The sequence below is a fragment of the Varanus komodoensis genome, unplaced genomic scaffold, assembly GCF_004798865.1.
Source record: "Varanus komodoensis strain SLA01 unplaced genomic scaffold, ASM479886v1 scaffold74, whole genome shotgun sequence".
Lineage (NCBI taxonomy): Eukaryota > Metazoa > Chordata > Lepidosauria > Squamata > Varanidae > Varanus > Varanus komodoensis.
Genome location: NW_025336401.1, coordinates 888,609 through 915,220, shown reverse-complemented (window position 1 = coordinate 915,220; position 26,612 = coordinate 888,609). Strand labels below are relative to the sequence as shown.

General features: G+C 55.6%; 1 protein-coding gene across 11 annotated transcripts in view; it reads left to right on the top strand.

Moving 5' to 3' along the window:
- The window catches only part of TAF1 (TATA-box binding protein associated factor 1), a 36,215-nt gene extending 11,029 nt beyond the window's left edge, over positions 1 to 25,186 (top strand). For 4 of the 11 annotated variants that reach the window (XM_044452735.1, XM_044452732.1, XM_044452731.1 and 1 more), the window contains exons 16-40: positions 279 to 479; positions 907 to 1,048; positions 1,737 to 1,867; positions 1,974 to 2,054; positions 2,603 to 2,752; positions 2,982 to 3,104; positions 3,186 to 3,361; positions 3,531 to 3,772; positions 4,337 to 4,550; positions 5,287 to 5,452; positions 5,912 to 6,123; positions 7,234 to 7,342; positions 7,776 to 7,874; positions 9,399 to 9,576; positions 11,307 to 11,374; positions 11,813 to 11,935; positions 12,453 to 12,545; positions 13,035 to 13,119; positions 13,664 to 13,731; positions 13,815 to 13,931; positions 20,648 to 20,773; positions 21,917 to 22,015; positions 22,249 to 22,396; positions 23,889 to 24,069; positions 24,476 to 25,186. In XM_044452735.1, coding sequence (XP_044308670.1) covers positions 279 to 479; positions 907 to 1,048; positions 1,737 to 1,867; positions 1,974 to 2,054; positions 2,603 to 2,752; positions 2,982 to 3,104; positions 3,186 to 3,361; positions 3,531 to 3,772; positions 4,337 to 4,550; positions 5,287 to 5,452; positions 5,912 to 6,123; positions 7,234 to 7,342; positions 7,776 to 7,874; positions 9,399 to 9,576; positions 11,307 to 11,374; positions 11,813 to 11,935; positions 12,453 to 12,545; positions 13,035 to 13,119; positions 13,664 to 13,731; positions 13,815 to 13,931; positions 20,648 to 20,773; positions 21,917 to 22,015; positions 22,249 to 22,396; positions 23,889 to 24,069; positions 24,476 to 24,722 — 3,579 coding nt within the window. In that variant the 3' untranslated portion in view covers positions 24,723 to 25,186. The remainder of the gene's footprint in view (positions 1 to 278; positions 480 to 906; positions 1,049 to 1,736; positions 1,868 to 1,973; positions 2,055 to 2,602; positions 2,753 to 2,981; positions 3,105 to 3,185; positions 3,362 to 3,530; positions 3,773 to 4,336; positions 4,551 to 5,286; positions 5,453 to 5,911; positions 6,124 to 7,233; positions 7,343 to 7,775; positions 7,875 to 9,398; positions 9,577 to 11,306; positions 11,375 to 11,812; positions 11,936 to 12,452; positions 12,546 to 13,034; positions 13,120 to 13,663; positions 13,732 to 13,814; positions 13,932 to 20,647; positions 20,774 to 21,916; positions 22,016 to 22,248; positions 22,397 to 23,888; positions 24,070 to 24,475) is intronic. The other 7 variants (XM_044452736.1, XM_044452730.1, XM_044452738.1 and 4 more) reach the window with 6 other exon arrangements.
- The last annotated feature ends 1,426 nt before the right edge of the window (positions 25,187 to 26,612 follow it).

Sequence of the window (26,612 nt, the reverse complement as noted above, 5' to 3'; positions counted from 1 at the left end):
CCAGAGAGTGAGCTGGGAATCTTTGCAGGCGAAGAATCGGTGGTTTGGTTTTCTTGGGGCTTGGCACATGAGCTGTCACCTTTGGAGGACAGAAAATGGCAAGCTTTGTGTGCAACCAATTTTAAAGTCTTCTGTATGAATATGTTAATGGTTTTCAGCTTCTGTTGGCTGTCTTGAAGAAATGTAAGGGGCTCCAAAACTCGCCAGGTCACACGGGGTCTTTGCTTTTCTGTCACCACCATGACAGTTGATTGAGACACCCTCTTCTCTTTGGCCAGGCATTTGAAAACAATCTGTTCCGAGCTCCAATCTATCTTCACAAGATGCCTGAAACAGACTTCTTAATAATCCGGACGCGGCAAGGTTACTATATTCGGGAGCTGGTGGACATCTTTGTTGTCGGACAGGAGTGTCCTCTCTTTGAAGTGCCTGGTCCCAACTCCAAACGGGCAAATACTCACATCCGAGACTTCCTGCAGGTGGGTTTTGGGGGGAATCATGCGAACAGTGAACTCTGCGGCAAGTTGGAGGGGAGTTGGGAATTCTTTTGGGAAGACTGCTTGCCATGCACTTGTGAGTGTGGGCAAGTGCCGCTGGAAGGCAGGCCGAGGGAATATATTTGGAGCAGGGCTAACGGGTGCTCCGCTTGAGGTCGAAGCAGGACGTGCCCTTCCCCGGCTCGGATTGGTTGGCAGCTTCAGGAATGGCTGCCTCGCTTGCTCACAGTGATTGCGTTCTCCTTCGATCGTAGATTCAGGCTGCCTGCTAACACAGAAGAAGTGAGTTGCCTGTAGGACAGGCGGTGGCCTCTGCCTGGAGGCTTGCCCGGGCCGCTCGCAGGTCCCTTCTACACACGCGACATGGGCTGCTTGTGTTTTCAGGTCGTTTCTTCGGCTTCCTTGCTAGGTCTTCATATATCGCCTGTTCTGGAAGAGCAGAGATCGACCGCGTAGGATTCGCATGGAGGATATTAAGAAGGCGTTTCCATCCCACTCCGAGAGCAGCATCCGCAAACGGCTGAAGCTCTGTGCGGACTTCAAGCGCACAGGTGGGCAACAGGCCTTCCTGGGCCGCCCCACCGGGTTTGGGCAGCTGTCACCTTCCCGGGCAGGAACCGTGGCGCAGTGAACCCGTGCCTTCTTTAGCTGAAAGGATCAGGTGTGCCAGCAGTTCTGGAGAGCTGCTTCCTTCTGGCTAGAGGGGCGAAGACCAGGCCAGCCGGGGTCCCAGTTTGTCCTGGAATCAGGTGGCACCCAGGGCACCACGTGCCCAGGAAGTATTTCTAGCTGATTGCCTGCTCCTTACCTTTAAAATGCACATGGACAGCAGTCCTCCCCTCTGCTGGCCTCCCCTTGCGTAATGTCTCGGAGGGCAGAGCCAAGCGCACAGACGCCTTGCCTCATTCTGGTGCTGCACTTGAGTGTGTGCCGCGCCCCCTTGCCTCTTGTCCGGAGGAACAGCTGCTCAGTGTGCAAGGCAACCTTTTGGAAGCAGCTGCAACCTGGACGGTATGAGGAGGTGGGTTTGGCAAACGGCTGGCTCAGGTGAAGTATGAAGCGCAGCACGGTGCTTCAGGGCCTCGGAAATGGTGCAGCAAATCTTTTCTGTGCCCTGTGGCTTGGATTGCCCCCTTCAGCCACAGAAGCGGCGGACCCTTCCGCTGGCTTCCCCAGTTCCTGGGACGACGGGAGGGAAGGCTGCTTGCCTGGTTCAGTGGGGACCTGTGCTTGTTTCAGGGATGGACTCCAACTGGTGGGTGCTGAAGCCTGACTTCCGGCTGCCGTCCGAAGAGGAAATCAGAGCGATGGTGTCTCCGGAGCAGTGCTGCGCCTACTACAGCATGATCTCTGCCGAGCTGCGCTTGAAGGTGATGTTCCCGTGAATCAGGCACACGTTCCTCTTGGCTGCTTGAACTGGCAGATAGGTGTGTCCCAAGTGGCTCAGAAAATTAGCTTTTATCTCTCTCCTCTCAGGATGCAGGCTATGGGGAAAAATCCTTCTTTGCCCCAGAAGAAGAGAACGAGGAGGACTTCCAGATGAAGATAGACGATGAGGTAGAAGCGAGACGGCGCAGGGCAGAGAAAGGGCACAGAGCAGATAGTTTGCATGCTCTCGGCTGGAGTGTCAGATTGACCTGTTACTGCATTTCTGTGCTGCCCGATAGTTGAAACTCTCCGTGTGGTTTATAAAAGTTGACATGATGAAATACAAGCGCGTGATAAAGTGTGGAACCCCACATTTAAGAAGTGCATTATAAAACCAAAGGAAACGCCGGTAGCCATGCAAAGATCGAAAAGTTCAGCAGTGCAGCTTTTAGGAGAGACAGGTGCAAAAGCCTGGGAAAACAAATACGGGCACACAAGACGGTGGGGTAGCGGTCCGGCCGGCTTTTCTGGGGAGGGCATTCCACGAGGGGGCATCCGGACTGAGAAGTCTGTCCCCCAGGGGCCACTTACTTGACCTCGTTTGGCAGGGTGCTCGGGGGGTCCCTCAAAAGACGATCCTGCAGTTTGGGCAGATGCCTGTGGGAGGAGACCCTCCCTGGGGGGCGGATGGGGTGACGTCCCCTGACTGCTGATGGCTCCTGCCTGCCGCCCGCTAGGTGCGCACAGCCCCCTGGAATACCACCCGGGCGTTCATCGCTGCCATGAAGGGAAAGTGTCTCCTTGAAGTGACCGGAGTGGCAGACCCTACTGGGTGTGGGGAAGGGTTCTCCTACGTGAAAATCCCCAACAAGCCCACGCAGCAGAAGGTAGGCCAAGCCGGGCGGGTGACGCAGGGGCTGGGCTGGGGGCCTCTTGCAGTAGCTGCCTCCTCCTGTCCAAGAGCAAGGAGAGGGCGGGAGAAGGCGCCCAAGCCCCCCTTGGGGCCTTGGAGAGGGTGGGCCTGCCGCAGAGTGTCTCAGTGCGGCCTCCCCTTGAGTCGAGAAGTGGGAGGCTGCTCAGGTGGGGCTGTGAAGGAAGAGCCTGCTCTTCTTCAAGCAGGATGACAAGGAGCCGCAGCCTGTGAAGAAGACCGTGACGGGGACGGATGCGGATCTCCGGCGCCTGTCTCTCAAGAACGCCAAGCAGCTCCTCCGCAAGTTTGGCGTCCCAGAAGAGGAGGTGGGTGTGGGCGGAGCGCTCTCCCTGGCACCAGGAGGCTCCCCGGGGCTTTCCGCAGCTGGTCACCCTCTCCTTCCTTAGATCAAGAAGCTCTCCCGCTGGGAGGTGATTGATGTTGTGCGCACCATGTCCACGGAGCAGGCCCGTTCTGGGGAGGGGCCCATGAGCAAGTTTGCGCGGGGCTCTCGCTTCTCCGTTGCAGAACACCAGGAGAGGTACAAAGAAGAGTGCCAGCGCATCTTCGACCTGCAGAACAAGTGAGTTTGGGTCCTGCCTCAGGTCCACGCACCCCTCTCCGTAACACGCGCTGATCCTTCTCTGCTTCAGACGGTCAGGGGCAGCTTCGAGGTTCGTGTCTCCCTCCTGCCCAAAGCCATCCTGATGTCAGTTTTAGGGATGGACGTCGACTGTGGTTTTCTGCCTCAGGGTCCTGGAATCCACGGAGATCTTGTCCACCGACACGGACAGCAGCTCAGCAGAGGACAGCGACTTCGAGGAGATGGGGAAGAACATCGAGAACATGCTGCAGAACAAGAAGACCAGCTCCCAGCTGTCCCGGGAGAGGGAGGAGCAGGAGCGGAAGGAGCTGCAGAGGATGCTCATGGGGGAGGACCCCGGCAATGACAAGGAGAGGGGCAAGAAGGACCGGCGGGACAAGAAGGGGCTCTGTGAGTGCTGGGCAGCGGGCCGCTCTCTGGGCGAGTGGTGGGGACCCGCGGAGTGCCGTCAGACGATGGCTGCAGATCAGTGGGGGGCATAAAAGCCCCTCTTGGTCAGGGCCTCTGAGCCAGTTGGCCGCACAGACCCAGCAGCTGAGCGGCCATTGCCACGAGTGGCGTGACTAGGAGAGCAGACTGGGGGGAGGAGGGGGGGCGTTCTGGGAAGTTGCAAAGAACGGGGCCCATGGAGTGGGACGGAACGGGCAGCGGGTGCCAGCAGCTGCCGGGGAGTGGCATTGTCCGAACGGCTGTCTCCGGAGATGAGGCAGAGGTTCCTGTGCTGTCCGAAAGATAGATAGATAGATTGATAGATTTAAAACTTTTATATGCCGTCACCACATGCCTCCGCATCTCGGGACGGCCCACAACGTAAGATCCCAGGCCAAGGCTCGCTTTTGCACCTCAGCCCCACAGGATTGCGTGGACTGGGCCTCCGAGCCTCGCTTTGGACATTTGTCCGCCTCTTGCCGTAGGGAGACCCAGCATCGGCTCTCCCCTGTGCTTGTCTTTTAGCTTCCACCCCTGGCAACTTGGGGGGCTCTCACAAAGACGACGACACGGCCTCAGTGACCAGCCTCAATTCCTCTGCCACCGGTCGGCGCTTGAAAATATACCGCACCTTTTGTGATGAAGACGGGAAGGAGTATGTGAGATGCGAGACCGTCCGCAAGCCCTCGGTCATCGATGCCTACAGCAGGATCCGGACCACCAAGGACGATGAGTTCATGTAAGGTCCTGCTGGAAAGGGGTGCTCCCCTTTGTAGGAGCGAGATGCCAACAGGGCGGGAATCTCCTTTGAAAAGGCGAGGTGCAAAAGGGCGGGATACACAGGGCCCTCTTCCTGATGGATTTATTAAAAACACATACAGCTGCCTCTTTGTGCACGTCAGAAGCACACCTTAAAATTCATATTTAAAGAACATAGGGAAGAAAAATAGGAGCAAACACAGGGAGTCAGATAAAATCAAATCCTTTGGAATGAAAAGGCTAGTAACTTAGGGTGATCTCGTTGGGGAGGGAGTCAGATAGAATTCCTTGGCAGAGGAGCATAGTTTTGCTGGGCAGCAGGTGTCGTGTGCTGTGTTCCACCCGCACACCAGGTGCCTTGGGAGACCAGCATATGGCTGAATGAGGCCTTGGTTCCCCTCCGGCAGTGGGCTGGGGGGCGTCGCCGCTTGCGAAGCGGCGTCTGCAGCAGGTTTCGGGCTGTTTTTGTGCTACACGTGAGATTGGCCTGGCCTCCCAGGCATGGAGGGCTGGTGGAGAGCAGCTTCTCTGTGCCTGGAGCTGCACAGAATCGCGAGGGAGGTGCTCAGCCGCCGTCCCAGCCAGATCGTTCCTGGTTGCCTAGGACTGGACCCATTCGCAAAAGGCATTCTCGCTCCTGGGTTTGAGAGCGCAGAGCGCGGCAGAGCTGGGGCTCGTCCCGTTGGAGCCTTTAACAGGTAGCGTATCGGTTCCAGCCGGAAGTTTGCCATCTATGATGAACAGCGTCGGGAGGAGATGCGGAAGGAGAGGCGCCGGATCCAGGAGCAGCTGAGGCGGCTGAAGCGAAACCAAGAGAAGGAAAAACTGAAGGGTCCGCCTGAGAAGAAACCCAAGAAGATGAAGGAGCGGACAGACTTGAAGGTAGCTGGGCACTCCTGGGAATTTTCATGAGCCACGAAACAGTTTAACCTTTCCCCCGGGTGGTCCCCTCCCCGTGCCCCAGGTCTGCAGCGGGGAGACAGGCAGCCTTGCTTAGTTGGTGTAATCGTGCAGGTGGGTTTTGCTGGATAAGGATTGCCTTGGCGCAGAGTCCAGGTTTTTCTTCTCTTTCTGGCGTGCACCTGGCCTCGAGCTGCGTCCGGGCTGTTGGGATGCTGTCGGTCTCTAACCCCAAGCAACGTGGTTCTGCGTTTTTTGGCAGGAGATGGCGGAAGCCCTTCCCTTCCGTTGCTTCTCCTCGGCGCCCCATTCTCATTTAGCGGCCTTACCAGCCTGCCCGGGAAGCTCACCTGCCCATCCACCTTTCGCCACTAAGGGCAACAGCTTCCCCTCCCAAAACCGGACGTCGTGGTCCTTCACGCTCTTCCTCTTTTGCCGCAGTTGAAGTGTGGCGCTTGCGGCGCCATCGGGCATATGAGGACCAACAAGTTCTGCCCACTCTACTACCAAACCAATGCTCCACCGTCAAACCCCGTGGCCATGACAGAGGAGCAGGAAGAAGAGCTGGAGAAGACAGTCATCCCCAACGATAACGAGGAGCTCATCAAAGTGGAAGGCACCAAGATTGTCCTGGGGAAGCAGCTCATTGAGAGGTGAGGCGTGGCAGAGAGGCGCTCGGCGCCATCCCGCGGCTGGCCGGGCCGGGCCGGGCCGGGCCGGGCCGGGCTCCCGTCTCGGCTGCCGTGAACTCAGACGAAGGCTTGACTGACGCCTCGCAGATTGCAAGCCTCTGCGTTCCACGTTTAAAACCAAGCAGACTCACTGTGCCGGGTGGCTTTATGGGTACAGTCTCTTCGTTTTCTCCTGAAGTACCCGAGGTGACAGATGATCGAGTTAGACGTGTGTAGTACTGAAGATGTATGAAATAGAAATGTCCTCATCGAGTGGATAATCAGGACCGGCCCCTGGCTGCTCACGTAGCAAGCCGGATGCAGTCCCCGCACGTGGGTGCGCAGGGAAAGGTCCTAGAGCTCCCAGGGTCGCTGGGGAGGTTGTAGGACTTTTCTTTCTGTCTAAAGGGTAAGGTTATGCCCTTAAATAGAAAAATGGTGTGATGCACCCATCAAAAGCTTTGCTAAAAGGAGAAGCTTCTACCTGATGCTTCACGGCCTTCTGGAAAAGTGCCTTGAGATGCTTGGCAAGGCTGCTCCCGAGTCCCCTCAGCAGGGCGGCTGCAGGGTGTGGAACCGGGAGTGCCTCTGAAGCTTCCCAAAGTCTTCAGTGGGGGCTGACTGGTGTAGGGGTCGCAGGGATCCTGGGGCACAGGGCTAGTGAGGCCCGCTGGATGGAGAGGAGCTGGAAGCTGAAACAAGAACGCAAGAAAAGCTCTGCTGGATCAGACCAGGGTCCCTCAAGCCCATTCTGCTCACAGCAGCCCCCAGCTGCTCGCCAGAGGCTCACTGGCAGGACCAGAGGGCCGTGGCTTCTGCCGGTTCCTCAGCGGCTGCGTCCACGGGGAGGCGGCTGTGCCAGTTCAGCCCCACAAAAGGCTCCTGCTCTGGAGTGCAGAAGCAAAGATGATCCTGCTGCTGCTGATAATGCCGCCAATACTAGAGGTCGCACGGAGCCATGAGGACTATCGGACTTGGATGAGTTCTCTGTAAATTTGTCCAGTTCTATTTTACAGCAGCAGCCATCTCACGGATGTGACTTTCATCATTTACAGTACGCCGCTTTCATTCTCTCTCCCTGTTTACTCACAGTGCGGATGAGGTTCGCAGGAAGTCCCTAGTCCTGAAGTTCCCGAAGCAGCAGCTCCCGCCAAAGAAGAAGCGACGCATCGGAACCACGGTTCATTGTGACTACTTAAATGTAAGCCCCTGAGGCACCCTGGTTCTCCTCCGTTAGAAACAGGTGCTATTGCTTCAGCCCCGCCAACCTCTTTTAACATGCGTAATATTATGTAGTAGCTTTATTTTAAGGCTCATATTAAGTACTCTTATTCTCTCTTATTTTTACCACTATGTGATGATTCTAAAACTTTGCATTTGTGGTAAAATTGAAGACACCCCTACCCCAGAGAGGGCGGGGGAGAGAGAGAGAGAGAGAGGGAGAGGGAGAGGGAGAGAGAGAGGGAGAGGGAGAGAGAGAGAGAGGGAGAGGGAGAGAGAGGGGGGGGGGGGACAGCTGCCTTGGTGGTGTTGGAGGCTCGGAGAGGCGCACTCTCGGCTTCTAAAGGTCCGCCATGGTGCGCAGCCACGGGACACTCAGAAGCCCGGCCATAAGCTCCCTCATTCTCTTTCAGCGGCCTCACAAATCCATTCACCGCCGACGCACAGACCCCATGGTGACGCTGTCCTCTGTCTTGGAAGGCATCATCAACGACATGAGAGACCTGCCCAACGTAAGAGCCGTGGGCCTGTCGCTCGCTGCGCGCTGGCCCGCCATGGGGCGTGGGGGCGAGAGCCTTTCGCGCTGCCCGATACCTGCAGGACGAGTGCCTTGGGCGGCCCGCGAAGCGTCGCAGCGTTGGGAGTCTGGGCGGGTGCTTTTGGCTGCGGTCCTTGGAAGGGGAGAGTGTGGCCCGCCCGCCCCTTTCTCCTTACCGCTGCTTCACGTAGCGCTTATTTCCTTGATCTGTGTGTGGGGATCAAGGATCAAGGAGTGGGGTGGGTCCCCTCAGCTGTCATCTGGCTGGGGGTGGAGGAGCCACAGGGAAAGCCCCGGCCGGCTCGGCAGGGCAGGGCAGGGCAGGGCAGGGCAGGGCAGGGCAGGGCAGGGCAGGCAGTTTGGCTGCGCCATCAGCGGCTTCTCTCAGCACCTGGGGGAGGCCGGCAGTGCACACAGAAGGAGAGCTGAGTAGAAAAGGCAGAGGAAGGGGAAAGCCAAGGAGGGAAGGAGCTCTGTGGGTCTGGTCCTAGGGTGGGGGGTGCCCTTTCTTCCGGCTTGAATCTTGCCCCTGCACCCTTCTTGCCAATGATACAGATTTTACGGTATTACAGATGGTCCGTAGGGCCAAACTAGCTGGAACGGCAGCCATGGGATGGGGTGTGTTGGGGGACAGCTTACCCCCCAGGTTCCCCTCAGCTGTTTGGACGGGGAAGGAAGCACCCACTGGGGAGCTTCCTTCCCAACACGGACGGCCCCTCGAGGGTTGTGGGTGCTCCTCAGGACCAGAGGAAGCGGGGAGGGCCACTTGCCCTGCAGTTCCGAACCCGGTCAGGCCCCCGACGGCCGCTCTTGCTGTTTCTGAACCACTCCATGCTTGGCATCGAGTGCAGGCTGACCCTCGGATGCGGGAGGAGGGGAGTCTGCCTTGCCCGCGGGTGAACGGCGGGGTCCCTCAATTCCAGGGGCCTGGTTCCGACGTTCCCTCTGCAGGACCCAGGGAAGCGCCCTGCTTGTGCCACACGCCTTGCAGCAGTTCCCCCTCATGCGCCCTGTCTGCATTGCAGCCTTCCCCAGTCTCCGGAGACACTGGATGCCAGCTGCCTAAATCCCCAGCCAGCTTCTTCTGGAGGGCGGCAGGCTGGGAAAGTTTGGCTTAATGGAATGCATTTGGGTGTGCAAACCAAAACAAATTAGCTTTAAGAGAAGATCTGTCAAATTCTGGAGTGGAGGCCTGTCACCGGAAGCTCCAGGTTCACACTCCAGTTGCTTTGGCGTGGTGGTGGGGAAGGCCCGTGGCTTTGCACCCAGGTCCAGAGCTTCTTAGCAGCACCCAAATGGCTTTGCATTTCCGACCTGCCTTCTGCACATAGCCAGCCCCCAAGGCAGGCTAAATCCGGCTGCTTCGGTCCGATTCGGCAGGGCTGCTCTGAAGTGGACAAAACGAGGGGTGCAGCTTGCTTTGGGAAGGTGGGTGCCAGTTGCCCTCTTCGGGTGCCAGGCAGAGCACAGCTGATTGCCTTCTCCGGTTTGTTCCCAGACATATCCCTTCCACCAGCCGGTTAATGGGAAGGTTGTCAAAGACTATTACAAGATCATCACAAAGCCGATGGATCTGCAAACCCTGCGTGAGAATGTCCGCAGACGCCTCTACCCCTCCCGGGAGGAGTTTCGAGAACAACTGGAGCTGATTGTGAAGAACAGCGCTACGTACAACGGTACAGAAACGACTTCTCTCCTGCCTCTCCTCTGCTTCCGGCACAAAAGGCTCCAGCCTCAGGAGACCCCATTGTGTCTGTGGGGTGGCGCTTGGTGCTCGTTCTGGGGCAGCGGGGAAGGGAGACGTGCAAATCGTGGCTTTAAAGTAGGCTGCTTGGTAAAGCTCTGCCCCACTTCTGCTCCCCGGACCTTTTGCCACCCAGTCTGCCAGCTCAGCTTCTCGGTTCCAATCAAAACTTCTTGGCTGCTCTAGGCAATGCCCCCAGCCCTTGGAGGGCTGACATGGGCTTTTTGGCTACTGGGATGCACTCCTCAAGCTGCGCCCAGCCCTGGAGGCAGTTGTTCCCCCAGCGTCTGCGCCTACTCCTGTCTGGGCAGTGGGGCTACACAGAACCACCCCTTGCTGGCCAGCTGTCTCTGAGATTTCCCTCTGGGGCCAGCCAGAGGCTTAACCCCAACCCTAATCCAGGCCTAGCAAGGCCTACATCCTTAGGAACCAGAGACCCAGGCTTTAACGTGGGGTGCAGGCCTGCTGCGCCTGCCCTGAGATTGTGTGCAGGGCAGCGGTGGCACCCAGGCTGATGTCTTGGGATGGCTGGCAGGCACCACACTGCCGGCCCTGCTTTAGTGTGTGTGCGTTTGTGCCTGCCTGCCTGCCTAAGACTGCAGACCTCCTTTCTCACGTGGCTCCGTCTTGAACTGACCTGGCTTGTACTTGAAAGCATTTCATGCTTCTCCAGTAGTTTCCCTGACCACCTTTAAGTATCTCTCACCTACCAGCAAGCTGTTGCCTTTACGCTTTCTACCTGCTCGTGTCTAAAGGTGGCTGATAGGAGAAAAAGCAAAAGGTTCCGGACACTGTGAGACAAGAGGAAGACAGACAACTGAGGAGCATTTTGCCTTTTGGACCTACTGAAATGCTCCCTTCTCCTTGCGTTAGGCCATTTGCAATTAGCTGGCTGCGCCCTTGAACTGAGAGTCCCAAAACAGAACCAGAACTTCTTGCCTAGCTGACAAAAGTTGCAATACCTGCCTCTCCACATTTTCTTTCTTGTTTTCCTTGGGGCTTTTCATCTTCTGGGACCTCTCAGGGGAAAGGGGAAAGGAACGCTGCCTTGTTTAATTGTGCTTTCAAGCATTTGTTTAACTTTTTTTTAAAGCAAGTATTAGTTACGATTTTAAGCCACCTTGAGCACTATTTTTCCTGGTAGGAAGGCAAGGTACCACCCGGTCAAACAAACACTGTGGTGCACTGGATGGAGAAAGGGCAGCCTCTGTGAGCCGAGGAGTTAACTCGCAGGAAAGGGTCCAACCTAACCATGAACTGAAAATGTGTTTGAAACTGTCCTTTCAGCTGGGCAAGGCCAACTCTCAGCAGACAACCTTATTAGCTTCATTGTATTCTCAAATAATTTCTGTTGCAACACTGGAATGCCAGTAAAAGCCAACAAAATTATTGCCAGCCTCTCCCTGGTCCTGGTCCTGGTCCTGGTCCTGGTCCTGGTCCTGGTCCTGGTCCTGCCCTCTCTCCCAAAACTGCCTTCTGGTACACCTTGCCTGAGGAAGAGGTCTGGAGAAGTTGAGAGTTCGCATTTTTTGCAGCCTTTGATTTGGCCTAATCCAAATATTTCACTTGACTTTCAGACCCTCAAATAAAGGCCGTTAATCAGGTGTGAGCACCCTGCCATGGCGGTATTTTTCAGCAAATGTTTCTGCCTTGTGTTTCCAGGGCCAAAGCACTCCTTGACCCAGATCTCTCAGTCAATGCTGGATCTCTGTGATCAAAAACTAAAAGAGGCAAGTTTTGCATCTGTCAGAACAAGGGAAGCGGAGCTGGTAGCTTTGCCACTCAGGGGGTTTTAAGGCTGTGCTGAATCCTGGTCTGCATTTGCAGTTTGGTGAGTCTGGTCCATCTCACAGGTTAACAGTGGGTTGCTTTAACTTATGGTTAACTTTTAATATCCAGGTTATACTGTCCAAATAATCTGCTTTTCAGAACCATGATAAATTTGTAGAAAACCACCCAAAATTTCCGGGAAATGTGAGCAGTAGCTTTCCTCCATCAGTGAAGCAATTTTGAACATGAATTGCTGGGTGGCACAGAAGATATTAAAAATAAATTCTTATTACAGGAGTGATCGAGCTATTAGCAAATTCTCTGTACAACCAGATGGGAGTTATTTTAAGGGAACCTGTTCTCAAGCTGTGTGCTTCTATTCCCTGGTGTCCTTTCAGAAGGAAGATAAACTGGCTCGTTTGGAGAAGGCAATTAACCCACTTCTGGATGACGACGACCAAGTAGCCTTCTCCTTTATTCTGGACAATATTGTCACCCAGAAGATGATGGCTGTTCCCGACGTACGTGTGTCCATGGCGGCGGATGTGATTAGGGGGCCCGTAGGCCTGGGCGAAGGCAGGGGAGATCTGGGACAGGGCGCACTCACTCCTGAGCAAGGCGTGCACTGCACTTTGGAGAAGTCAGGCGGGGGCAGAGCCGGCACGTCTGCTTCCTCCATCTCCCCGGCTTTTCTCCCTGGGCAGATATTTGGCCCAGTGCATCTCCAGGGATTTGTACTGGAGCAACACACCTTTTAAAGAATGCCGAAGGGCAGCCAGAAAACTCTCTGGCTACGCAGCTTTCTTATTCCTGCATTTACTTTGCGTTTGGCCAGGCTGTGCTGCGAACTGCAGGTACCTCCAGAGAAATTGGGGTCAGTTGGCAGATACGGGAAATAGGACGTGTCTCCTGGTTCCAGCGGACATTGTGCAAAAGCTCCAGTGCCTGCTGGGGACGCGCGAAGCAGCAGCAGCAGCAGCAGTTCCCCTTTTAAGCGGTGCTTCTGTGTGACCTCTCTGTGCTCTCTGTTGCTTGCAGTCTTGGCCCTTTCACCATCCGGTTAATAAGAAATTTGTGCCCGATTATTACAAAGTAATTGTCAGCCCGATGGACCTGGAGACAATTCGCAAGGTGCGTACTGTGGGGTTGCCTGCATATTGCCCGGTGTGATGGCTTTGTGGCTGAATGAACCTGTGGGTGCACCTGTGACACGAAGGTCCAGAGTGGATGGCAGTGTTGCAAACACCAGGCAAAACATCCCGGACGGAAGAGCGATACGGAGAGAGGAGCCATGTCAGAAGTAATTCCTCCTACCTAGCCTCCAACACCAAACGCCACATTTTGGACCAAAGCCGTGGTAAAAATAACCACAATAAAAGTGTTATGTAAATAACCCACAATAAAACCACAACTCTTTTAACCACAGTGAAAGGGTTGCTTTTGTCAAGAGAGGACTGGGTCTTGTTGGACATTCAGGGCTTTTGTGTTGAAAGGTTCCCCAAGTCAGAATGAGGTCTAGGAAGGAGGATTATGTGAGGGCCAATATGAGGATTTTGCCGTGTCCCCCGATGATTTCCCACCGGCTTTGCACCCCGCCTTATCGCCCACGTATCGTTTCAGAACATCTCCAAGCACAAATACCAGAACCGAGACATCTTCCTGGATGACGTGAACCTGATCCTTGCCAACAGCATCACATACAATGGTGAGAAGACCTCTTGGCACTCTGCTGTGACCCCTGGGCCTTTGGCTTGCGTTCACACCAGCACCAGGGCGAGAGCTGCACTTGGCTCCTCTGTTAGTCCTGCCTCGTGATGGGTTGGGGCATTCACACGTTGAGTTGTGCAGAGAAGGCCGGTTCCCGCTGGATCTTCTTCTGCAGGCTCCTTTGGCCCCTGGCCCAGTCCTCCTCTGTGGGGTGGCTCAGTCACGGAGCCCCTGCTCTGCACGCAGAAGGTCTCGACCTTGAGTGCGGTTAGGAAAGACCCTGCCTGAACCCTGGGGAGTTCTCGGTGTTACTGGGCTGCATGGAGCATTGTCTCTCGGTGGACAGACTTGAGCGGAATGGAGGACTGACTGGCAGGAGGTCTTTCCTGTAAATGGGCCTGGCTGTGTGAAGCACCTCCTAGGAAGGAGAGGCGTCTGCAGAGCCAGCCAGAGGCCTCAGAGTTCACCTAGGCAAGCCCTTGAAAGAACTGCATTGGCCAAGGACGGTCCGTCACAAGGGCACTGCGTGCTTTTCGTTGCAGGGCCCGACAGCCAGTACACAAAGACCGCTCAGGAGATCGTGAACATCTGTTACCAGACGCTAGCAGAGGTAAGCGGCCCCTCGTGCGGAGCCCTCCGAGAGCAGCCTCCCTGTCGGACAGCCTAGCCAAGTCCGCTCTCTCCCTTCTGCAGTACGACGAGCACCTGACCCAGCTTGAGAGGGACATTTCCACGGCAAAGGAGGCGGCCCTGGAGGAGGCAGACCTGGAGAGCCTCGACCCAATGACCCCTGGGCCCTACACACCCCAGGTGATGCTTCCCGCATGCTGCCCCTGCGATCAGCACTATAACCGCCATGCGTTTATCTGCTTTGAAAGCTCTTATATACCACCCGGCTGCTACAGTCTCCGGATGCTAGGAAGGGTGCAGGACCTTCCTGGGACTGGAAGGCCTTTTTCCTCACTTGCTTCCTTTTGCTGGGTGTGGCTGTGTGAGGTTTCTGAGCTGTCGCTCCGCCACTCTTAGCCAATCTCAGCTTTCGTCTCCCTCTCACAATGGACTCCTTCAAGAGACCCAGCTGGCTCTCACCCAGCCTTATGTGACCCTCTTCCCTGGGTGGAATCCTCCAGGGGCTCCACAGAAAACCAGTTAGCGACCCACCATCAGACCTGAGAGGCTAAACCAACGAACGGTTGTGCCGTTGCTGCAAACAGCAACCAAAGGGCCACTCTCCCTTGGCTTTTCACCTTTGGGGTGACTTAGAGGGGACCTGGTATAAATATTCCTTCTCCCACCTCTCCAGAAGAGTTGCCTTGCGGGCCCCGCAGCAGCTGCAAAGGGAACGCCGCCTCTGCGGCCCGGCGGCGCGCTTTCCCACGGTGGTCCCTCCAAGCCGCTGAACGGCTTCTGGGCACAAGGAAGGCTCGCCCCCGTCCTGGTCGCCAGAGGCTCTCGCTTCTTTCACACAGAAGGGGCCTTTGCCACCCATTGCTCTGCTCACTTTTTAAGGGGAGAGGCCTGGGATTAAATCTGCGCCCCTCTCAGTGCTGACCTCTGCCAGTGACTCCTGGCTCCTGTGCCTGGGGAGTGAGAGTTCCTGAATCTCCCTGCAAGGTAGGCGGTTCCAGGCTGGCTGTCACCACCCCGGTCCAGCTGCTGCCACCTGAGTCAGGAGATCCATGAGCCCCTGATAGGCGATCTTTATATTACCCCCTATGCCTAGGATATTCCCTGCTTGCCAGTCACCTGGCCAGAAGGCACTGAGGTGAGCGTGGATGTTTTCCTGGAAGGAGGAGCACACAGCTCTAGAGGTAGAACAGTGTTTTATTAAGATAGAAGGGGCGAGAGGAGGAAAGGACGGACTAGTTATGCAAAAAGCTGCAGCGACCCTTTGACACAGTGCCTCATGCAAAACAGTAAAATGAGAACAGACCCTTATCCCCTGAAAGGGTCTCCCACCGGACAGGCTCCCAGCCGGGGTTCAGAAATGCACCAGCCTGTAGAAACTGGCACATGAAAATGGAGGTAGCCAAGCTGCCTTCCTTTCCGCCTTCTGTTCCTCTGGGAATTCAGGGCAGATCAACAGCCGGTGCCTGGCCATTCCACCAGCTCCTCCACCTCCCCAAGGACGGTGCTTCCTTAAAGGAGTCCGGGGCAGTCACTCGGCCCCGTCAGTGGAACCCGGAAGGGGTCTTGAGCATGGGTGCTGGTTGGCCGGGGCCACCAAAGCAGACACTAACCTCACGGAGGCTGGCTTAGGCAGATGCACAGCACTGTTCCAGGCAGCTGCCGCGCCGGGTTACCAGTCCTCTCAGCTCGGTCACTGGCACCTTCAGGTACAAAAGTATTAGCCAACCAGTAATGGGAAGAGCGTCTTTTGCCAAGACCTTGGAAAGCTGCTGCCAGTCAAAGTAGACGCTACTCACGGAGAAATGGTCTGACCTGGTACAAGCCAGTTTCGCATGTTCCCACGTTGACTCCTGCAAAATAACAACGTACGTCTGCTTTTTTCTACAGCTGAATTTGGCAGATTTTTCATATTCTGGCTTCCAGAGTTCCAGTGTATGATATCATTTCTGCCTCTTGGCCAAGCTCAGCTGAGGCACCTACTTTAATTTGCAGTTGCCTAGCAATCGCTCCGCTTCCTCACAAGCTGCCGAGCGGAATGCTGGATTGCCCGGTGGCTGCTGCATTGCAGAGCGGTGCCCAGCCTCCTCCAGCTGCCCCTCTTCGGCTGCCTCCTCCTCCCGCCAGGGGTTGTTGCTGTGGGCGTCCTTCTCCGTGAGCCCAGATACGCTGCTCTGTGTTGGGAATCAGCTGGCCAAAATGAGCCGTGCATGCGCACCCCCCTCACTCCTCCCACGTGCCAGACGTTAGTTGGAGTCTGCTTCCTGCCTCCCTCTTGCAGCACCCTTCTGTTTTCGGCCGGTGGATGACATCAGTTCACCGGAGGCAAAGGGGAAGTGCAACTTGCAAGCTCTGGAGCATCTGCTGCTCCGGGGCTGTCATGGGTGGGGCCTGGAGTGGAAAACAAAACTCCTTCGAGAAGCTCACCGTGTTTCTAGTCCTGTGTGAATCCCATGTATGTTGCACTATATAGTCTCCTTGCTATAGCCTTCCCCAGCCCAGGGCCCGTAGAGGTGTTGGACTATAGTTCCCATAATCCCCCAGCCAGCACCTGCTTTGCATGGAGGAGGCTGAGTTCACTCCTTGGCATGTTCTATTCAAAGACTGGGCAGGCCTTTCAGCTGGAGGCGCAGGTGTCATGAACTGCGTTTCCTCCCTCTGACAAGCTCCAGCCTCAAGCCGTTCCTTTTGCAAAACGCTCTTTGTTGTTCCCAGTGGCAAATCATCCAGGCAAGTCTCTGAGCATGCGCAAGGTAGCTTGTTGAACCCAATCTAGCGATTGCCCCCCAAAACCCTCCTTAGGAACACGTGTATGCTCCAGCCTCGGGCCAGGGAGAGGCTCTCCAGAAGCGGCTCGCTGCTTTTCCGCACGGCTCTCCTCTCCTGGGGCCGCTCTCCCATAATCCCCCAGCTGGTGAGGCCAAGGGGCCCAGCTCCGAGGGGAGGGGGCAGTCCCTGCCTGGGGGCCCCGCGGTCTCAGTGGCCCCTCCCGTGCGTCTCATCGCCCTGCTCCTCCCTGGGTCTGCCCGGCCCGCCGTCTGTGTGCCCTTGAGCCTTCCGTCTCCCCGCCTGTCAGGACGGATTGCCTTCCGTCTCCCCGCCTGTCAGGACCATGAGCAAACTCCTGCCCCTTTCATCCCGCTGAAACGCTCGTCTTCCGAATCCGGATCAGCAAAGTGGCGTGACTAGTGGCCCATGGGCATGCTTGCCAAAGGCACCCTCACGCGCTCGGTGGCAGGAAAGCTGCTACGAGGTGGGGTAGCCGGTATTGGGCTGGGTGGACAAGGAACTGGCCTGCCTTGGGATGAGGCGGCTTCCCAGATTCCTAAGTGCTTCTGGCTGCTTGAGCCTCTGCTTCACTGAGGAAGGCCCTCTGCCCCCACTTCACCATAGAAACAGAGTGAGTCAGAAGGGGTCTCCCGGGCCATCTAGACTGACCCCCGGCTCCAGCCGGCTCCACTCACGACATGCCCACCATGTGCATGTCCGGCCTATCCTTGAACACCCTCACTGAGGGGGCCTCAACTGCCTCCCGTGGAAGCCCATTGCACACCCTCGGGGTCCCGACGTCAGGAAGTGCTTCCTGGCATCCAAATGGAGCCTTGGCTCCCTGAGCTTGGCTCCGTTGGAGCGCGTCCTGCCTTCCTCTGCAGGGGAAAACAGGTCTCTACCCACCTCCGTGGGACACCCCCTCACATACCTGCATGTCGCCAACAGATCCCCTCTGAGTCTCCTCCAGGCTGAAGAGGCCCAGTTCCCTCAGTCTCGCCTCATACGGCATCCCCTGCAAACCGGCCACCAACCTTGTGGCCCTGCGCTGCACTGACTCTAACCTGGCTATATCCTTCCTGTAACAAGGGGCCCAGAACTGAGCACAATACTCCAGTTGCGGGCGCACCAGAGTCGTATAGAGTGGCAGTAACACCTCCCTCGATCTAGAAGCCACACTTCTGGCTATGCAACCAAGGCTGGCGTTCGCCCTCTTGGCCACCGCATCACACTGCTGGCTCATGTTCAGCCTGCAGTCAACCAGCACCCCAAGGTCCCTTTCACAAGTGCTGCTCTCCAGCCACTTGTCCCCTAACCTGCTCTTCTGACCCCCATTCCTGTGCCCCAAGTGCAAGACCTTGCACTTCTCCACATTGAACGCCATCCTGTTGTCTCCTGCCCACTTCCATAGTCTGTCCAGATCCTTTTGGATCTGGAGTACCTGCTCCTCAGTTGTGGCCACTGCTCCAGTTTTAGTATTATCTGCGAATTTGATCAGCAGACTGTTCACCCCTTCTTCCATGTCACTGATGAAAAGATTAAACAGGATTGGCCCCAGGACGGAGCCCTGGGGGACCCCACTTGTCACTGGCTGCCATCCCGATGATTCCCCACTAATGGTTACCCTCTGCTTTCGGTCCGTCACCCATGCCCTAATCCATTGGACAGTGTATTCATCTATCCCAAAACTCCACAATTTCTCCACCAGGATATCATGGGGCACTTTGTCAAAGGCCTTGCTGAAATCCAGCTATACCACATCCACTGCATCCCCGCCATCTAGCCACCTCGAAACCTTGTCATAGAATCCCACAAGGTTTGTCTGGCAGGACTTGTTATTGCGGAAGCTGTGTTGTGTGGCCACCAGCCTCCCTTCCCTGTCTAGCATCACTAGATCTCTCGCTAAAAACCTTTCCATTGTTTTTCCTACAATGGACATAAGACTAACTGGTCTGTAATTCCCCATGTCCCTTCTACTACCGTTTTTGAAAATTGGTACTACTGATGGCACCCTTCAGTCCTCTGGAACCTCACCTGTTCTCCACGAGGTCTCAAAAATGGAGGCCAGCAGGCATGAGAGAGCCCCTGCCAACTCTCTAAGTACTCTCGGGTGTAACCTGTCAGGGCCTGGCGCCTTTGTAATGTCCAGTGGCCTGAGGAGCCCCTCGACTTCTAGCGGGGTGACCCTAATCTGTGCCCCTAAGTCCCTGGCCTCATCTAATCTCCCATGCGGATCTCCCCCATCCTGCTTTGGGGAGAACACAGAAGCAAAATAGTCATCTAGCATCTGTGCCTGTTCCCTCGTATCAGTCCCTGGATCCCCTTCCTCTTGCTATTTACATGTTGATAGAAGCCCTTTTTGTTGCTCTTGATATTCTTTGGAAGTCTCAGCTCGTAATCAGCTTTGCGAAGAATCCTTCTGCAATGGGCCTCCTCCACCCGGTATACCCTTTTGTCTATTTGCCCCAGTACCTATTTCCAGTGGAGGTTCCTCTTTCATCTAATCCCTCTAACCACCTCCTTTCACATCCATGGCGGTGCTCTCCTTCGCCTCCCCGCCTTACTAACTAGAGGTATCGTCAAGGCTTGCGCCTCCAAAACCTCCCTTTTGAGTGCCACCCACCCCTCCTCAACTCGCTTGCCTTCCAGTAACCTATCCCAGGAGACTTTCCCCAGTCTGGCCTTCAGTTGGCCAAAGTTGGCCCTCTTGAAGTCCCAACTTCTAGTGCTCGACCTGCTGTATGTCTGCATTCTATCTCACTGCATCCTGTCTCTTCCCTGACACATAAAGCTATGCCCCCACCCCTCTTTCCCTTCCTGTCCTTTCTAAACAGGTGATGCCCCTCTATGTTTACATTCCTGTCTTGCCTTTCATCCCCCCAAGTTCCCATGATCCCCACCAGGTCATACCCTCCTATTCCCCGGAGAGCTTCAAGCTCTTCCTGCTGATTACCCATGCTCCTAGCACTGGTGTACATGCACCCCAACTCCTTCCCACCGCTGCCTTTCTTTGGAGTCCCCAGCCTCCTCCTTCCTCTCATCTTCCCTGATACCAGTCCCCTCTTTGTAGGAATCCTGTCAGCCCCTGCAGTGCCTCTAAAACCCTGCTCCCAGAGCTCTGGTCCTCTCCCCACACTTGTCTAGTGCGGACAAGTTTCTGGGGGGCCTGAACCCCCCCCCCCCCGTTCAGTTTAAAGTCTTCCAGCCGTCTCCCTTTAAAGGGCTCCGCGCTCCCTGCTCCATCACAGGAGTGCTGCTGCCAGCCTGAGTGGGCAGCACTGGGCTCCACCAAGGGGCAAACTTTCCGATCCGATGGAAGGCAGCTGCAGCTCACCCAGCAGCGTGCTGTACTCTCAGCTGACTCCCGCAGTCGCTTTCTGGTCGAATGCGATGGAAGGAAGAACTTGAGGTGGCAGCTGGTTCGGTTACGCAAAGGGCTTGCAAAATACTGGTTGCTGTTGATTTATTTTAAGGATTTTGGGCCACTTTTCAGTGAGGACATCAAAGGTGACCTGCAAAAAGAATGATGTGACTATTAATACACTTAAACTGCAGTAAAAATAGCAGCTAAAAACAGCACAGAAACCACTTGTGAGTTTTCTGGGGGTTAAAGGATCCCTTCCTGTGGATCCACGTTTGACCCACTGAGAGAAGAAATTGCTTTTATTTTGCTTCTTGTGCAACAAAAGAATTAGCACTAAATTACTTTAAAAGCTAAATTTGTTTAAGTGCAAGCAGTCCACTGATTGTGTGAACTTGACACTCGGCGCCCTCCTGCTTGAATGAATATTACTGTAGCTGTCCCCGCTGCCAAGGTCCCAGGTTCTGCTCTAACATGGAAACATAGAAAAAAAGCGAGTCAGAGGGTCCTCCTGAGTCATCTAGTCTGACCCCCGGCTCCAGGCACCTCTGCTCATGTAATCCTCAACATGTGGCTGTCCAAAAAATGGAAAAATCGCACTGAATCGAGAGGAATGAGGGCACTCGAAAGGCAGGTGGAACGCCGGGTCTTCTCCTTTTCATGCAGTGTATGCTCAGTGTGCCTTGCAGGCGTTCCCTCGAAGCGGAGCTCCACGCCCCCGACTCGGCTCCTGCAGGATTGTGACCTCCTCTTTTCCAATGCTCTTCAGCCTCCAGATCTGTACGATGCCAGCACGTCTCTCAGCATGTCCCGCGATGCCTCCGTCTATCAGGATGAGAGCAACCTGTCTGCTATGGACACGCCCACGACCACACCTGAGAAGCAGGGGATGCAGGTTAGATACGAGCCGAAGCAGGAACGTTACTAGCATGTCTGTGGGGCTGGGAGAAGGGACGAGAGGTTCTCCCTGCAAGTGAGTGGCGGAGCCTGTGCAGAAATGCTAGACCAGGGCCTGCAGCAGTAGGAGGGCTACTCTTTGACAACATCTTCGCTCAGTCAGGAGAATGGCGGCAGCTAGAATACCTCTTGGACAAAAGGCCTTCTTGGAAAGCTGCTTGATAAAATCGTAGCTCCTGGGCGGCTGTGGAGGGGCTGCTTGCAACAGCGCCGTCGCTGCACAAGGCCGCTGCGAGGGACGGGGCGTTCCTGCCTGTCTGAATGGCCCTGGCCAGTGGGTGAAAGAGGCCTCAGTGCCCGCCCTGGTTCAGCTCTGCCTCCTGAACGGAAACTGGCGTGGAACTGAGCGCCCTGCTTTGGAATTTGCTGAGCATCCGCTTTCCACTGGCCCCTCCGGTTTCCATGGAGCAAGAAAACAGAGCGCGCGATTTACGTTCTGGCAGCAGAGATCGCGTGATGCCCCGTGATGCAGATGAGTGGGAAAGAGGCGTGTGTCGGAGATGAAGGCGGGCACGCACCCACGCGCACTGGGGGCTTTGGGATGCACTGTTTTCTGTGGTGTGGCGTCAAACGTGTCAGGAATAAATGTCATGCTATTTGGAGCAGAAGGGAGGAGACGGGGCACCGTAAATGCCAAGCAAATGTTGAGGGCAGAGAGCTGGGGAAGCCTGCCCTCGCCAGCGGCACGGAGATGAGCCCGTGTTCCTTTGTGGCCCAGTGGGATCTCAGCTTTGCCTGCGGCTTGTGGACCTCGGTTGTCCAGATTGCTGCCATTCTGGGGGAGTAGCTCTACCTTTAGCAGGCAGCAGTGGGGTCAGAGAGAGAGAGGGAGCTTGCTCACCAGGTCCCCAGAGGCCTTGTGCTTCGAGCCTGCTGAATGTGCGAAAGCCCAGGCGGCTGTAGCAAGGCATTGTGGGGGCAGAGGAAGGGCATGTGGCGGCGCGCAGAGATAGGCGAAAAGTGCCGCGAATCCGCTGTGGATTGCTTGCCTCGCGGCCTGCGCGCCAGCCTGCTTCAGAGAGCCTTTGTCTTGTCAGTGCCTGGACCTTCCTCAACGGCGTTGTCTCTGTTCCTCACTCAGATGCGGCAGGGCCGAGGTAGGCTGGGCGAGGAAGACTCTGACGTAGATATTGAAGGGTTTGATGAGGATGAGGATGGGAAACCTAAGACTCCAGCCCCAGTGAGTATCCCTGATCCCATCTTAGCTCATTGACTGGCTTCTGCTCTCATGGGAGAAGCTGTAGAGGCACAGGGCCTTTCTGAGCGGCACCGCAGTTGTGGCTGCAACGCAAGCCAAACCCGTCAGTTTTTAGAAAGAGGTGGCATTGCTGGGGCCAGTGGGCAGAGAGCTGCGTTCCTCGCGCGCCAGCAGGGCCCCGCACCTGCTCACCGCCGATTGCTCTGCCGTGACAGGAAGTGGATGATGGAGACGGAGACCTGGCTGACGAGGAGGACGGCTCGGCCCAGCAACCGCAGGCCAGTGTGCTTTACGAGGATTTGCTCATGTCTGACGGAGAGGACGATGATGGCAGTGAGGAGGAGGGCGACAACCCTTTTTCGTGTAAGTTGTCATCTAGAGGAGAGCGAGCGAATGCGCAGGAAACAGACGCTCATGGATTCAGGCAGCGATCCAGTGATCTGCACGCATGGCCTGTTGAAGGGCCTAGGTCCATGCCCTGTTGCTCCAGGCAGGGCTGGAAAATTCCCACCCGAAACCCCATTGACTGCTCCAGTCTACATGACTGAGCAGAAGACAGCTTCCTGCACTCCTGTGCCAGCTGAGACCAGAGGTGGCAACTTGTCCAGTCAGGGTGCCGGACCAACATTCCTCCCAATCCTCCTGTTGCTGTTTTGCATGGGCAAGCAATGTTTGGGAGGAGCTGTGCCCAGAGGACTGGGGATTGCAGAACAAGGACCGATCGATAGCTTGCGGGTGCAGTTGAGCTTCAGAGGGGAAATGAGAATAGGGTGGATTTCAGAGAAAGCCACACAGGTGGAGGTGCTTCTCTGTGAAAGACAAATTCAAAATGCCAAATCTGTTTAGAAGTCTTAAACCTCTCTTGCTAAAGCGAGAAGCAGAGGTGGAGGCCTTTGTCCTCCCAGGTGTTGGGCACCAGGCCTCCTCATCCTTGCTGATTGGCCGTATTGATGGGTGTTAGAGTCAGACAACATTTGGAGGGACTTGCCTTCCAAATTGCAGCTCTAAAGGCACAAAACACTCACGAGCCAAGTATGTTTTCAGTAAAATCTTTTGCTCTGGTTCCCTTATATTTTACTAGATTCCTGCCCCACCCTTCACTCATTTATTCAATTTATAGCCCACGCTTTTTGTTTTTAAAGAACTCACAGTGGCTCACATCATTCTGCTGCTCTCAAACTTACCTCCACAACAGCAACCCTGTGAGGTAGGCTGGGCTGAGAGTCTGTGGCTGGCCCGAAGGCGCCCAGGGGGCACCGTGTCTGAGAAGGGACTGGAACCCAGCTGGCCGACCCACTTGCTTTCTCCTCCAACTCTTCCTCACCTTCCCAGAGCAAGGGAAGCCTACCGAGTAGGATGCAGATCACATGCATGAGAAAGCTTCTGAACTGAGAGCTGAGCAGAATCCGTACCACTGGAGCAGCTCCGTAACATCATTACTTGTGAGAGATAAATTGTATTTATTTAGGATATTCTGAGACACCCTATAAGTGGTAGGCTCTGAATGGCGTACCTAAAAATGCTCTTAGAAACCCTGTTAAAAAAAAGCCTCTGTAAGAGACCTGCTTAGTAGCTGATGAAAAGCAGTTCACTTATCTGCCCTTCCTTAGCATTTTGGCTTCCCTTAATGGGCTGCCCAGACAGTCTCTCCGCCAGGACTTGGGCACTGACATGCAGAATGCTTGGGAAGCATTTCTTTGTGCCACCGTGGCACAGCCAGCTTTGACAGCACCAGCTGCTGAGGCGCCGTGGCAGAGTGGGGTGACTGGGAAGCCTGCAGAGATGGAGGAGAGAAGGCGGTGAGTGGCCAGCGTAAAACTGACGAAGCCTCGGCTAACCCCTCTGCCATGTTCAGCAGCTATTCAGCTGAGCGAAAGTGGGAGTGACTCAGACATCGAGTCCGGTGCAGTGAGGCCCAAGCACCCTCACGTCCTCCAGGAGAATACGCGGATGGGCATGGATTACGAGGAGAGCATGATGTCCTATGAGGGAGCAGGAGGGGAGGCGTCACGCGCCATGGAGGACAGCAACGCCAGGTGAGCGGAGGCGAGGGCGCTGCGGGCGACGCGGCCGGCAGAGTGTGGCGCACGGCATTTGAGCCTTGCTCACGCAAGGGTCATTCTGGCGCTCGGGTCTGAAGAAGGCTTTAAAAAAGGCGAAGGGGGACTCGGTCCTCTAACCTCTCATGGGAGGATTTGGCTCTTTGGTGTTGGGCCTGTGGAGGTGTTGCTGCACCGAGATTTGCTGTGAGAGATGGTGAGCGGAGAGGGTGCGACAGGCTGGAGGGGCAGGCCCTTCCTAGGGTGTGGGATCGCACCGAGCAGGCGTGCGCCTGTAGGTCTTGCCCTTCGGCTCCTCTCTTCCGTGCGGTTCCTTTGCTGAAGCTGTAGGGACACGTGACACGTGGTGGGGTCGTTTTCATGAAATTTCCCTCTTTTCCAGTTATGGCAGCTATGAGGAACCTGATCCAAAGTCCAACACCCGAGATACAAGTTTCAGCAGCATTGGAGGCTATGAGATCTCTGAAGAGGAGGAGGAGGAGGAGGAAGAGGAGGAGGAGGAGGAGGAAGAGGAGGAACAGCGGTGTGGCCCTAGTGTGTTACGTCAGGTTCATCTGTCGGAGGATGAAGAAGATAGTGAGGATTTCCATTCCATTGCTGGAGAGAGTGATTTAGATTCGGATGAATAAAGCGCTCCTGTGGCCAGGACTTGATGTACCATTTTCTGTTGTTCTCCACTAAAATGTGGAATGGGACAGTCTGCACTGCCAGTCTCAGAGAGGCATGTGTTCTTGTGCCATTTTTAAAAAGCAATATTATGTGCTAATGTGTGTATGTGTAAACATTTATATAGTTACTGTGAACTGTTGGGTTTTTTAAATACAAAACATCCTGCTAAAGGGTCCGTTTTCCCTAGTAAAAGCCAGCTGCTGTATGTTTGTGATGCAGAGTGCATTAACTCATTCCTCGTGTAGCTGAACATGTTGCAAACTCGACAGAGTTTAAACGGCCCGTTTGCACTTGAGTCTTCCATCACCCATTCCTGTCCATAGAGTCACTTTGCTTGTGAGAATGTTTCTAGGCTGTATTTGCAGCTCAGGAACAGGTCTGTTGAATCACTTGCCCAAGCTGTGAATAAACCGTTTCTGTAAAATTTGGAGGTGTTTCGTTTACATGGAGACAGCCAGAGCTCAGTGACTGAAGACCCCACTGCCAGATCAAGACCTTTGGAGGCTGTTACAGTGTTGCTGTCAGTCGAGAAGTCGTGTCCGACCCATCGCGACCCCATGGACAACATTCCTCCAGACCTTCCTGGCCTCCACCCTCCCCCAGAGGCCACTTTATAGCTCACACCCACTGATTCAGTGACTCCATCCAGCCACCTCACCCTCTGCCGTCCCCTCCTTCTTTTGCCCTCAATTGTTCCCAGCATTAGGCTCTTCTCCACTGAGTTCTTCCTTCTCATTAGGTGGCCAAGTATTTGAGTTTCATCTTCAGGATCTGGCCTTCTAAAGCTCCTTCACCACGACATGGCAATGATCCATGAGGGAGGCTGGTACAGTAGTGGTGACGTTCCTAAAGCACCCGTGAATTGTGAAAAACTGCGAATTTGGTGCCGGCGATGGGTGCCGGCTGCCAAGGCGGTGTGGGCGGGGGGCGCGGGCCGGGTCAGGGGGTGGGGGTGCACGCGCGTGGCGAGACAGGCAGGGGCAGGCAGTGCATAGATCGTTTTCTCCAAGCGAGTCCAAACTCTCCTTGCGAGTAAGCTGCCGCACAGCAAGGCGCCGGCTTACTCACAAGGATGTCGGCTTGGACTCACTCGGAGAAAAATCCCGCAAAAGGCTGAAGCTGCGAATGCTGAACCATGACTTCTCGGGGGTATACTGTACCATCCTTCCACCCACCTTGCAAAGGTGGTGTACAGAGAGGTACCTGTGCATCATAGCAGAGCCGGAAGGGGCCAGAAGGCCATCAGGTAAACTCCCTCTGTTGCAGGATGCTAACCTGCAATTGTCAGCACAAGGGACCAAAATACAGGGCATCGTAACCCAAGGAGTGCTGATTCGGAGGTCAGGTCCAGTGAGATCAACGGGCCTTACTTCGTCGGAGGGAGGGAAGGAGCTGCACCCCGAAGCCTCGCTTTGAATTAGGAGGCCTGTGCACACAGGGAGCATGCAGGAAGGGAGGAATAAGGTTAGGTGCAGGCGGCCTCTCAGGGACTAGTAACTTGGACTTGTTGCAATGAGGCTTCCAAAGCAAAAGCTCCTCACAGCCCTGAAAACTTTCCCTCGGCGTTGAGGGGGCGCCACTATCTATCCGACCCACTGTGCACCCCTCCAGCCAGCGCTGCGGCGAGGAAGGCCGGGGGAGGAGCTTCTTCCCGCGCCAAGCCCCGCCCCGCCCCGCCCCCATTTTCGACCCCCTCGAGGAGGGCGGGGCTCCCAGAGCGCTGCCGCAGTCGAATTCCCACCCTTTCCCTTCCCGTCGGCCATCGCGTCTTCTCCGGATGTGGCTGAGAAAGGAAAGCGGCAGGCACGTGCCGGCCGTCCCACGGCGCGTGCGTACTGCGCCAATGTGTC